The sequence below is a fragment of the Zootoca vivipara genome, chromosome 8 (genome assembly GCF_965207765.1).
Source record: "Zootoca vivipara chromosome 8, rZooViv2.hap1.1, whole genome shotgun sequence".
Lineage (NCBI taxonomy): Eukaryota > Metazoa > Chordata > Lepidosauria > Squamata > Lacertidae > Zootoca > Zootoca vivipara.
Window position 1 is genome coordinate 10,110,048 of NC_142591.1, and position 12,853 is coordinate 10,122,900.

Genomic DNA, 12,853 nt, shown 5'->3' on the forward strand with positions numbered 1-12,853 from the left:
GATATCCTTGCACATTCTTAGCAGGGGCACTTCAGTGAGAAACCCAGACTAATAGCTACTTCTGTGCACATTTGCTGAGAAGTGAATTTCACTGTCAGTGCAGACTATACCATGCAGCAGACTTTAAAATTAAAGGAAAATATAATCTTGGTCATAGAATTGTAGAGTTGGAAGTGATATTGAGTGTCATCTAGTCCAACCCCCTGCAATACAAGAATCTCCAATAAAGCATACATGGTGGGTGGCTATCCAACCTCTGCATGTGATACTACTTTGTGGAAAGTTACTAGAATCTGGGAAAATTTATGGTTAAACCAGTGGCAGACCTACATTTTGGGGGCCTTGAAGCTTGAATTGTCATGGGGGCCCCTTCACAGCCAGCAATGAGGTCTAGGTAACCACAGTTACCTTCTTCAATGGGGTTATGTTCCAGAACATAACCATGCCTTTGCAACATCTGTGCTACTGACTCTCAAGCGTTGGGATTGTTGGAAATATATACAGTACAACATAGATCAAGTTGAGTTGTGCGACTCAAATTGAGTCTACGCGACCGAAAACGTTTAAGCAATGTGGACTAGAGTCGCTTCTGGGGGGTCTCCCGCTGCAATTAGAGGCCCTGAAACTTAAGCTTCATTAGTTTTCATAGTGGATCCGCCCCTGGTTTAAACACTTGACGGAATGGAGGCAACGCGACATCCCTCTCCCTTTTGATTGGTTAGGTTGATCGATGGGAGGTCGCCGGGGAGTGATGGAAGATAGAGATGTGAATTTTAAATATTTAACTAAAAGTCAAGTGGCCAGTGAACCCAGCCAGTGTTAGCTGTGATTTTGGGCAGCAACCGCAATCCTCCCGCAAAGGACGCAGCAAAGGCAGGAGTTTTTGCTCACAAGCCTCGATTCTTATTTCGTGATTTTTTGCGTTTTCATTCAAGCACTTAAAAAAATGCAGCGCGCCAGTCAACGGAGAGCAATGCAGTTTTGGACGCAACTGAATTCTGAACCTGGGAGGGATCAGAGCTACCTAGCTAGGAGTTTCTTTGCTACATTTCCAAACCAGAAACGCAAACCAACCTCAGTCAGTGCCCTCACCTGTCAAGCTGCAATACGGATAACGGACTGCACTGCAAGCCTGTTGGTAAGCTACCGTATTTATTTCTCGGCCACAACTCAGAACGGTCTGCGTTTGGCATTAAAAATGTAGCATTGCCGGAGGTTTATTACTTCCCCTCCCACGAACATTTCGCGCGAAATATAGGGCTAGGAAAAGTGAGCACCAGCTTGGTTCTGGGCTAGCTTCTGCCTGACTGCAGCGACGCTAAAATCCCGATATATATATATATATTTTAAAAAATATCAACTCCATGGGGAAATCTGACGGATGCGAAGCCGGAAGCTCCTTGCCAGGAAAAAAATGGATGCACTGATCTATCCTTTTTTCCTATCTCTGCCGGGGGATGCCCACGAGGCAGTTCCGGGTTGCCGCCCTTGGCTCCGCCCCCTCCGCGGTGCGCGGCGCCCGCGCGGTCCTAAAGGTGAACAATAAGTCACGGGTTCGGCACGGGCTCGTTTCCCTTGCGCTTTTGCCAATGGCGGCGGCGGCAGCGACGCCCGACGTGACGGAGCGCTACTTCACCCGCTGGTACAAACCCGGTAAAGTTGCAACAGCAAAAGCGCCACGGAAGCTCTGTCTCCGGACGGTGGCTCCCCGAGCGGCCTTTTCTCCGGGCTGCAAGTCCAGCCCGAAGCAGAATTTGCAGCCACGGTTGGGGATGGTGGGGTTTTTATTTGAAATTTATTAAACCTCGCTTGACTGCAAAACAAAACAAAACCTCAAAACGGTTTGCAAAAAGATAAATATGGATCCAGCGCAAAGGAGGGTTTGCAACAGAGATGAGGGTTGGGGCTTGGGGGTCGAATTTGCAGACATGATAAGGGGTGCTGGTGGCGGTTTATTTAAAATTTATGAGACCCCCGCTTGATTGGGGGGGGGGAGACACTCCAAAGCAAAAAGATGAAACAATAAAATCGAGGGGAAATGGTAAGCCCTGCCTTAAAGCATGGAAAAGTTAAAATACAAAAATAGATTTAAACTACTTGACTGCAAAACAAAACAAAACCTCAAAACGGTTTGCAAAAAGATAAATAAGCAGGCGCGGCAGGGTACAGTGAGGGTGCTTGCTTGAGCTTAATAGGGAGTTCCAAAAGTGTAGGTGCTGCCAGGATAAACGACCAAGCTCTTGCAAATGCAGAACAGGGGCTACCGGTGGTAGGTTGCTTGTTTCATAAAATGTATATGCCACTTGATCGTCGTTTTAAAAAAAACAGCCTCAGTTTACAATTTACAGAAAGAAAAGAGCAATGAAACCAGGGAAAACCCACAACCCTACTTTAAGACATGGCAAAAGTTAAACGGGATGAAGATTGTCCCAATTCTCTAAGCATCTGGATAGGATTGCCTTAAAGGGGGGGGGTGTTTTTAAGCAGGCACCAAAAAGGCTATGCAGCAAAGACGCCTGACTCCATCTCAATAGGCAGGGAGTTTCAAAATTCGGGCACTGCGGCACATGATCGAGTTGCACTCCCAACATCTGGAGCACTACAAGTCCCCCAGTCCCTGCTTTATAGGATGCATGGACACACATGCACACTAGTATAGTAGTAACTGACTCACTCTCTGATTTTCTAAGTCTTTTTGGGCTGCCTCGGGCAAGAGAAAGTGGCTAACAAATTTAGTGAATAGCAGTACAGTAGTAATTTATGTAATCGGAACTGTAGCAGCACATCAGCCTTGGGCTGGCCTCATCCAGACCCACCTCTTCCAAGAAGGCCAATCCCTTTTACCCTGAAATGAAGACTTACATTGTGATCCCATGTGATCCCTATTACCGGGTATGTTACTGATTTATTTATTATGCACCCTTCAGCCCATGGTCCCAGGGCAGGTTGCAGCATTAAAAACAATATACCGGTAAGACAACTTACCCCACATGTGCCCACTAGACCGCTTCAATCGGCAGAATTGGTACTACTACAAGTGCCACATAATGCCCATTCCGCGTTTGCAAGAACTCAATTGTTTAGTGTGGCAGTGCCTACAGTTTGGAACTCCCTGCTTATTGAACTCAAGAAGGCGCCTTTTTTGTACCTGCTAAGAGCATTCCTATTTGGGCCTACCCAAATTAACTACGGTAGTTTTAATGTTTTAGTGTTTTAGCTTTTCTATGTTTTAAAGTAGGGTTGTGAAATTTTCTTGATTTTACTGTTTTACCTTTGGTATATCGCTTTGAGGGTTGTTGGTTTTAAACAAATCATTTTTTAAAATAAATTATACATTTTATTAAATTAAAAACAAAACTTAAGAGAGTTCCATTCAGCCTCTCCACTTTTTTTTTGTTGCCTCCCCTGCTATAGAAACATAAATAGTCAGCTATTGTGTTTACATAATTTCAACTAATTTCACTCAACCTCATCTCTGCATGTTTTTTTTTTTTGGTCTGGAAAGTTATTTATTTGATGGTTAATTCCCTCCCCCAACAGATGTCAAAGGTAATCCATGTGAGGACCATTGCATATTGCAGCATTCTAACAGGTAAGGCTTTTTGCAGCCCATTTGTTTGCATGTTAAGTTGGAACTGCTTTTGTGTTCAGTGGGGGCCACTCCAAGCGAGCACAGGATTTGCTCAATAGATGTCTTACTTATTAAGAGATTCTTGCCTCAACATTGAGGCAGTTGAGATTTGCTGCAGTCGGGTGCACATCTAAGGGATGGTGCAATTGATCTACGTTGTATTGTTTTAAATAAGATGTGCATTAACTTATTTATTTGCAACCAGTGCTGGATGGAGGTCTCTTAGGGCAAAAACTTGCTCTTATGAATAGAAGTGATAGGTTTACGACACGTAAGACTCACACACCTCAAATTTTTGCAGCTTAATTTAGCTGGATACACCCTGTAACTTTAAAACATTTCCCTGCCTGATTTTGTACTGGTTATTTTTTGTACTTTTGAAAAACTGTTTTGAGAAGGCTTCTGGCTTCGTCAAAGTAACTCATCCATAAGAAAGGGATGCATAATTTACTGTTTTCAGCAATTTCCCTAGTGATGCAAGGTTGTTGGCTCCAGAGAATAAGTCAAAGCAGTTCATTGTTCTAACCTATTTTCTTGTAGAATCTGTGTTGTCACTCTCGCAGAGGCTCATCCTCTTCTTCAAAAAGGAAAATCCATTGAGAGGATTAGTTACCAGATCAGTGCCAACTGCAGCAGGCTGCAAAATAAAGTTTCTGGGAAGTCTAAACGGGTATGTCTCATTCCATTTTTAAACTTGGCTTTAGTGTGATTGTCTAGTAATAATTCTTTTTTTAAAAAACAACAACACAGATTCTGCTGGACTTAGGAGGAAAAGTTTTTAAATATTGTGATCTGTAAGGGGGCCATCGGTACTTACCGAGAGGGGTTAACACTGTATAGACTAAAATAGTATGTGCCTATTGTTGGCAAAGGTATTATGAAGCTATTTTGTGTGAAAGAAGCCCACCTTCCCCCTTTTCCTAGTGACCTGCTCTGCTCGCTTCCTCTTGTGACTTAGGGGAGATTAGATTGCATTAAGAGGGTCAGTATGATCCATCATACTTGAATTCCCTCCCATATTCTTGCTAGAAGGAAAACAAGAACAGTCTGAGGCATTACCTTACCGCTAAGGAGGGAGGCCAGGCTGCCAGTTACTAAATGCCAGTATAGGTTTACTCAAAAAAAGTCAGGGCCTAAAGCAAACTTTTTCAGCAGGGGGCCGGTCCACTGTCCCCCAGACCTTGTGGGGGGCCGGACTATATTTTGAAAAAAATAATGAACGAATTACTATGCCCCACAAATAACCCAGAGATGCATTTTAAATAAAAGGACACATTCTACTCCTGTAAAAACACCAGGCAGGCCCCACAAATAACCCAGAGATGCATTTTAAATATAAGGACACATTCTACTCATGTAAAAACACGCTGATTCCCGGAACGTCTGTGGGCCGGATTCAGAAGGCGTTTGGGCCGGATCCGGCCCCCGGGCCCTTAGTTTGCCTACCCATGCTCTGTTTCAACTTCAGTTGTTTTGGCCTGGCTAGACTTTGTCCTTGAAGTGTGATGATGTCTTCTGCTTAACTTGAGGTGTGTGTGTGTGTGTGTGTGTGTGTGAGAGAGAGAGAGAGAGAGAGAGAGAGAGAGAGAGAGAAAATCTCTGAATCTTTGGAGCCAGAATGCAGCATACTGTACAAGGAATGAGACACATCCATTGCTGTTTTGTCTGTCTCCACGAACCACAAGTTGCTTGCAGAGACCTCAGAAGACGCCCCCTCCCTCCCCCCATTTCTAATCCTGGTGTCAATTGACTTGGGCACCACTGTAAGCACTTCTCTGAAGGAGAAGGGTGTCCTCAGCAAAAATCATGTTATCATTCCTCCCCATCCCAAAGGCTTAAAGCCAGGTTACAATAGATGTAAGTTTATACTGGCAGCCTAATGGGTTTCATAAAGGACCCTGGATCTGAACATGGGTTTCCTTGTATTCAAAATCTAATGCCTATCAGTTTTGTCCACATTAAGGAAGGAAACGGCATCTTGCTTAATTTAGAAGTTTTTTGTTCAGAACAATAAAACAAAAAAGTCCCTGGACTTTTACTGCTGGCAATGAAAGCTGTCAGGCTCTTGCAGAGTTTCCTTTTCTCAGAGTCTTAATTTGTATAACCTCCGTTTCTCCTTAGGGTGCTCAGTTCCTAACAGAACTTGCCCCTTTGTGCCGAATTTTCTGCTCAGATGGAGAAGAATATACCATATATAGGTAAGCAGGAGAGTTTTGTTTACCTTGTGTTGCTTTTACCATTTGAGAGTTTACTAAACTAGAAATTCTTTGCAGCTGTATCAGAGGGAGATTGATAGAGGTGAATGAAAACATTCTGGACAGTCCACCTCTGCTGCAAGCAAAGGTCAGAATTTTAAACTAGCTCCTTCTTAGCCCTGCTCTTCCTTCTGCATTCTCTCTCTTACTTTTTGTCTCACTTCTCATGTTTTCCCCTCTAGCCTTCCACAGATGGGTACATAGCAGTTGTATTACCAAAGTTTGAAGAAAGCAAAAGCGTAACTCAGGGACTTTTGACGCGGAAAGAATACGAAGATGTTTTGTCAAAACGCTTTAATTCAATTTCTTGATAAGATGCACAGAATGAAAACTCAGCATTTCATTAGCAGGCGCAAGAACTGAGTGAGACTGCTTCCAGTATACCCCACAATAAAGTGACTTCTCCGCTTTCGTACTTAACATGGAAAGGAGAACTGAATAAAAACGCTTTGAATTTCAAATAGCAAGAGGTCTGAGAATTTGTTCTTTTTCAGCACAAGCAAGCAATTTTTTAAAAAGCACTTTGGAAGTTCTTGTTATTAACAAACTGTCAACTTAGTACTTGAATGTCCAGTGATATCAGTGGAACTTCAGGAGAACTTAACTTTGACTGTGGCATTTAAAGGGAGAATGCCTAAAATACAACCGTGTTTCCAATATCAACCCAAGTTCTGTTTACCTAAGGTTTATCAGTTCACACTCAACTTTATTAAGTGAAGACTCAGTCTTGACAGAGGAGCATCTATCTACCATTAACAAGTTTGTTATTTGGAAGAGTTTAATGTTGAAATGTACATCTGAGCTAGCCATTGTGGGTGGTAGCTAATGCAATGACTTAGACACTCGCTAGCTAATATGGCCTTTTCAGTCACATGATAAGTTGAGTGGGATGCTCAACCTTTCTCCTCACTTGCCCCTTTTCTACACAACCAGCTTTTTGTCTCCGTTGAGAGTTCGGGATAGGATTGGCGTTGCAGAAGAAAAGAGGCGAGCAGGTGATAAGGGCAGAAAATAAATGGCAGGGGAGCCCTTATTCCATACTTTGCACATCAGGATGAAATCAGATTGGGAATTCTCTTTTTGCCATTAAATGTCTTAATTTTTATCCTAAGGTAAGAGAATAAAAAGGAGCAATTAACCACAGCCACATCAGTCATTGCCTAAGTTTCTCAGGTTTGCAGGACTCTAAATAGGGGTTGAATAATAGCGAGACTTCAAACCAAAGCACTTCAATAACTACAGCAAACATACATACATACATCTCAAAGAAGAATGAAGAATGTTTAGTTTCTACAAAACAAGTAATGCCCTCTTTGTAGTGGAATTATATAACCTTTGTTAGCTACCTAAAACGAGGATCAAATTTTACACTTAAAGCTGCAGTCCTAAGCTCACTCACTAGGGAATGAAGTCTCCCTAAACTCCCTAATTTCTGATAACATTGCTTAGGAGCATACTACACAAATTTTACTGGCTATGTGAGCGTACTATAAAAACAAGCAAGACAAACACAAGCTCTTAACTAGTTGGCTTCATCAGCACTAATGAAAACCTTTATTTTTAGCCTTGCAAGTTGCTAAATTTGGTGTTTTGTTTGTTTTTAAAGTGAGGCTTTCAGAAGGCTTTTATCCTTAAAGCTTTATTGTAACTAACAAATGCTTTCAGAAGAAATCAGCAGCTTGGAGTCCTTGGGACCAAATCTTGCCCCTAAAGAGTATGCCTGCCTCTTTCCCCTCCTCCTCTCAAGGTAAAAGTGGTATCTGTGGCAACAGAACTTGTTGGCAGGTCACTTTAGGAGGGAGGGGGGTAGATTCTTTTTAACTCCCTTTTCAAAAACATTCTTCCACAATACTTATTTTCAGACCAGGGTCCTTAGTGGTGACTATTAAACAAACAACAAAATACCAGTAGTTCCCCCCCCCCCAATGTAGCATATCAAAAGACTATCCAGTTCATGTGCATAAAGATCTATAGCAGCATCTTTGGGGTTGTAGAGTAAGACAATCATAAATGTACGTGATTACAAAAATAGTGGTACATATTAATAGTGAACAAAAACGTATTCATTTTACAAAAATATGCAGCCATTAAAGCTGTGCGTTGCTTTTGTTAACTGCCAAGTACCATGACATCTATTAGATGTGAAAAGGTTACAATAGCTTTTTTCTATCCTGGGTTCACCTTTCTCAAAAGAAAGCAATTAGGAGAGGCTTAGTGTACAAACTCTCATATGGAAATCTTTTTGTTCCCAAAAAGCGCCTTAGAACGGTTTGTTCTCCAAAACACTGAGGTATGCTACGTGTTGTTCCAAGGATTTTATCCCAAAGGCGTCTGTTCTCTCAGCCAGGCCACCACTTTCTCTTGCTACTGTATGCACGCCATTCTCTCTCCAAGGATGATGTGCTCTAAAATAGTCATTTCCTCCTCTGTGCTGCAATAAACGTAATTTATAAAAACAAGTTGTTGCTCCATCCAGAAATAGGTTCATTTTGCTACATTTAGATGTTGTGTGCATGCCAACTCACCTTTCTTAGTAGCCTGCAGCTAAGTGGAAGAACTTGGGCCAGCAGATCGAGAATATACTTTGCTTTGTGAATACACGCATCCACCTAAACACAGAGTAAATCTGGGCATCACAAAAGAGTTCATGTAACGCCACCTGTGAAAATTGCTTTCGCATTTTTATCAAACACATTTATTAGTGCCTCAAACTCCACTACGATTTCTTCCCTCCACCATCACCTTTTAAGTGGGAAAAATCCAGTAGGAAGTTCTCCTGCACAAGCCTTAATTAAAGGAACAAGAATCACATGAAGACACAATAGCACACTTGCATGGTCCCAACTCTCTTAAACTGCTCAATTTGCAGGCTCTCTGCTGGATTAAAAGGCTTTAATCAAAGAACTAGCTGTCTGACTTTCAAGCAATGAACCTGTTACATTTTTTCAATGCCTTAAAGGTGATTTTTGTTTAGTTTTTGGAGAGTCCTTAAAAAGGTAACCTCTCTCTTTTTAAAAATGCACAAATTTAAGACAGCCCACCATTTATTATTACTTTTGAGAAGTACATTTCCGAGCACAATTCAAAGTGTTGGTATTGACCTTTAAAGCCCTAAACGGCCTCAGTCCTGTATACCTGAAGGAGCGTCTCCACCCCCATCATTCAGCCCGGACACTGAGATCCAGCACCGAGGGCCTTCTGGCGGTTCCCTCATTGCGAGAAGTGAGGTTACAGGGAACCAGACAGAGGGCCTTCTCGGTAGTGGCACCCGTCCTGTGGAACGCCCTCCCAGCAGATGTCAAGGCAATAAGTAACTATTTTACTTTTAGAAGACAACTGAAGGCGGTCCTGTTTAGGGAAGTTTTTAATGTTTAATGCTGTACTGTTTTAATATTTGGTTGGAAGCCGCCCAGAGTGGCTGGGGAAACCCAGCCAGATGGGCGGGGTATAAATAATAAATTATTGTTGTTATTATTATTATTATTATTTGTTGGAACAAGGAAACTTTTTGGAGCACCACATTTGTTTCTAGAAGGCCGGTGACTTGTTTGGCTACGATTTGTATTTAAGCGTCACCGTATAATTGTAAAGTGGCCTCCCAAGCTGAGACCTGGTTAATTTTAGCGACATAATAGCACCATACAACCTCTGCCTGCTCTATTCAACACACACACACCTAAATAATATGTGTGATACTCAACATTAGTCATATTTGAAAGCAGGCTTACTGATTTCACTATCTGCTCTCAGCATGACTAACACTACGTTTTCCTCCTTTGACTACAAAAAAGAGAAGATTGAAAAAGCAAGTTCATTTGGCAAAACACTGTTTAAAATTTATTAAGAAGCTTACCTTTGTGAAAGTTGCAGTTTTACCCTGAACAGGGGTTTTGGCTGTTACCTGAAGCTGCTGATAAGCAGGGACCATTTTGTCAATCTCCTGTAGAACCAATGGCTTGTCATCATCTTCCAGCTGAAACGAATAGATAGATGCCTCTAAGATAGGTGAGCTAAACATGATGGAATTTATATAAGGGAAAAGCAAAGGCTAGAAACCAGGCATGGAAGCATCAAGAACAGAAATTTTTAAACGCAACTTTTTTTTTCATATTTGGAATTTGTACGGTACCTGATTAGAAAACGCAAGGAGAGCTGAGGCGAGCTTTAGTCCTTCTGCAGCAAAGGCCTAAGACAGAAGGGGGGAAAGTTAAATGCAAACCTAAAGAACAGTCAACACTAGAGACAAGGGGAGGTCCTACTCTCAACAACAGGCCTGGAAACCTGTTGGTGATTGAACAAGTCAAATGGACACTTTAAAATACTGTTGTTTAAGAGAGACAGATCGCTTAAAATAAATACATTGGTGTAAGTGTGTGTGTGTATTTAATAATGTTCCCCACATCCACTGGCTGCCTGCAGTCCCCTCCCTTGTCCTTGTAGCCTATCCTGACCTGCAGACTAGAAAAGACCTGCTCCGAGAGAGAAATGGAGGCACGGGTATATCCAGGATCACATGTCCATCATTTGAACGATATATGGGAAGCAGCACAGCAATATTCTTACTGTCTCCCACCAGAGTACAACTGGGAGGAAAGATTAAAAATCAACTTGGGGGTGAATGAAGCAAGCCCCACTTCTCTTCTCCACTCCACAAAAATTACAATCAACACACAGTTCACATATACGGAAATCCTTTTAAAAAACAACAACTCTCAAGATACATACAAATGTGCTTATTAGATTTTCCCAACCTCTAAATGATACCTAAGAGGAATAATTTTTAGGAGAAATATTAACCTAGACAAAGAGTGCTGTATTCATTAGACAACCCAAAGGACCCACGATTTAACTGCTCGGTGTTTTTGTTACTAGAACCTCACGTTGTTCCAGGAATTAATTAAAACATTTTGCTGACAGCATCTTGAAAGTAGTTTGCGAACTCCCTTTTGATTGTTCATTACCTCTGACTGCTGAAATAAATCCTGAGTGGTTTTCAGCAGCCCTTCCCCTCTAAACAAAAGAGAGAGAGAAATAATAATGATAATAGCAATTCCAACACACTAAGGACAGTTTAATCGACAAACCCTGTGATTAGGGCTCTGGAGGGCTGGGCCAGAGAAGTTGAAGTTTTTGTGCAGAGGTGGGGAACTTGTAGTCCCTCCAGGTTTTGGGATTGCAACTCTCACTATTCCTGGCTGGTACTGACTTGAGTTGCAAGTCCGACCACTTCTGGAGTTTCTATATCTGTATTTGAGTGGCCCAGAAAAGGCTCTGCTAAGGAGAGAACAGCTCAACCTCTCGGTTCTGCTCCAGACTTGGGCATTGCTTTGGCTGAAGATACAGGAGCACAGTGATTTTTTAATCAAAACATCCCTCACTACATGAGAACGAGCTGTCTTGGCTGTAACTACATCAAGGTTACTTAACTTGAAGGTGCAAAGTAAGATTTCAAATAAGGATGAAACATGGAAGGCCAGTGTAATGAGCTGGTTTTTTTATATATGTTTTTACTGTCTTGCTAGTGTTCAGAAGAGGAAAGAGCAGTGACCTTAAATGCCGGCCAGACACTTCTCAGACTTTGCTGGTGGCTGCCTTCCCCAGGATACAAAACCAAGTACACACAATTGGGGTGGGGGCTGGGGGTCAGCAAGACAAACTTTCTGGGATCTCTTTCAATGCTGCAAAGGGCGGTGGGGGGCAACTCTTACGGTAGATGCAACTCAGCAGTCCCACAACACCCCCTACAACATTGCAAGAGATCCTAGGACCCACCTGACAATACCTACAGTGGTACCTCTACTTACGAATTTAATGCGTTCCAAACGGACATTCGTAAGTCGGAAAAATTTGTAAGTCGAATCCCATAGAAATGCATTGGGAGAAAAAATTCGTAAGTAGAAGCAACCCTATCTAAAAATTCGTAAGTAGAAAAAATCCTATCTAAACCGCATCCAAGATGGCGGACGGAGCTCCATTCGTAAGTAGAAGCATTCATAAGTAGAGTTATTCGTAAGTAGAGGTTCCACTGTACGTGGTATTTCATTAATGCCCCTAAAGAGCTTCTGTCCTAGGCAGCCGTTTCTGCAGCCAGATGGCTCACGCTATACCTCAACAGCAAAAAGCTCTAATGTATATATTTTTACACAGCATAATCACTGCACACGATGGCGCTTTTCAGGGCACTATGCTGAATATGCATCTGCTGCAAAAAGCGCCACCCATGTATTTAGCTCCCTTTGTCGCTTTATAGCGTCAAAGTAGGGCTTGTGAAATATTATGACGTCCGCCATCCCCTTTCCCTGCCTGCCAGCCAGCATTGTGGACAAAAAGGACATTATAATACGAGTCAAGTTCTAGGAGCTTTCACTCAATGTTAAAAGGGAGAGGGGAAGGGAATACAGTGGCCATTTTCAAGTTCAGCTGCATGTTTAGTGCAATTTCTTGTTTAGCCTTCAAATTAACATGAGCAAAGAGAGGTCCCAGCCCCGAGGAAAATAGTGTCGAGTTTGGCAAGGGGAGGGCAGAAAGATGAAAGCTAAGAAGAATAGCTTCCTCAAACCGGTTCTTTTCATAATACTCCTTCAAACCATGGTTTCTCCTTCAAACCATTCTCTCCTTAATATTCCTCCCTCCCTCCCTGACCCTTTTGTTTTTACCTTGTAAATAAGAACATAGAATAGGCCATGCTAGACAGGCCTTGCCCATGCCGTAAAATCTCGTTTTCAGGATCATCCCACTTCTCCATCTCAGAGTCGACGCGCGTCGTCAGTTTATGCAGTTCTAAGCCTAGCTTCCCAAGTTTCATTTGCTCCTGCAAGTGACAGAAGTTACTTCCTTTTTGCTTAATACACTATTCCAGTGTTTCCCAACCAGTGTGCCTCCAGATGTTTTGGGACTACAACTCCCATCATCCCTAGCTAGCAAGACCAGTGGTCAGGAATGATGGGAGTTGTAGTCCCAAAACATC

General features: G+C 42.4%; 2 protein-coding genes across 2 annotated transcripts in view; one reads left to right on the forward strand and one right to left on the reverse strand.

The window, feature by feature from the left end:
• Nucleotides 1-1,587: 1,587 nt before the first annotated feature.
• Nucleotides 1,588-6,347, forward strand: ABITRAM (actin binding transcription modulator). Its single transcript, XM_035124573.3, has 6 exons — nt 1,588-1,653; nt 3,541-3,592; nt 4,172-4,301; nt 5,753-5,829; nt 5,905-5,974; nt 6,069-6,347. The coding sequence occupies exons 1-6, from the start codon at nt 1,590-1,592 to the stop codon at nt 6,195-6,197; spliced, it is 522 nt and encodes a 173-aa protein (XP_034980464.2). The 5' UTR covers nt 1,588-1,589; the 3' UTR covers nt 6,198-6,347.
• The window catches only part of CTNNAL1 (catenin alpha like 1), a 46,486-nt gene continuing 39,798 nt past the window's right edge, over nt 6,166-12,853 (reverse strand). The window contains exons 14-19 of the mRNA XM_035124569.3: nt 12,543-12,697; nt 10,848-10,896; nt 10,016-10,072; nt 9,740-9,859; nt 8,412-8,495; nt 6,166-8,317 (exon numbers count right to left, since the gene is read on the reverse strand). Of these exons, the coding sequence (XP_034980460.2) occupies nt 8,147-8,317; nt 8,412-8,495; nt 9,740-9,859; nt 10,016-10,072; nt 10,848-10,896; nt 12,543-12,697 (636 nt within the window). The 3' untranslated portion in view covers nt 6,166-8,146. The remainder of the gene's footprint in view (nt 8,318-8,411; nt 8,496-9,739; nt 9,860-10,015; nt 10,073-10,847; nt 10,897-12,542; nt 12,698-12,853) is intronic.

Excerpts from the sequence above, each read along its gene's own strand:
- ABITRAM (XM_035124573.3), top strand. The coding sequence starts at position 1,590 with ATGGCGGCGGCGGCAGCGACGCCCGACGTGACGGAGCGCTACTTCACC. Across the intron at positions 5,830-5,904 it reads GAAGAATATACCATATATAG|CTGTATCAGAGGGAGATTGA; the intron begins GTAAGCAGGAGA and ends AATTCTTTGCAG. Across the intron at positions 5,975-6,068 it reads CACCTCTGCTGCAAGCAAAG|CCTTCCACAGATGGGTACAT; the intron begins GTCAGAATTTTA and ends TTTCCCCTCTAG.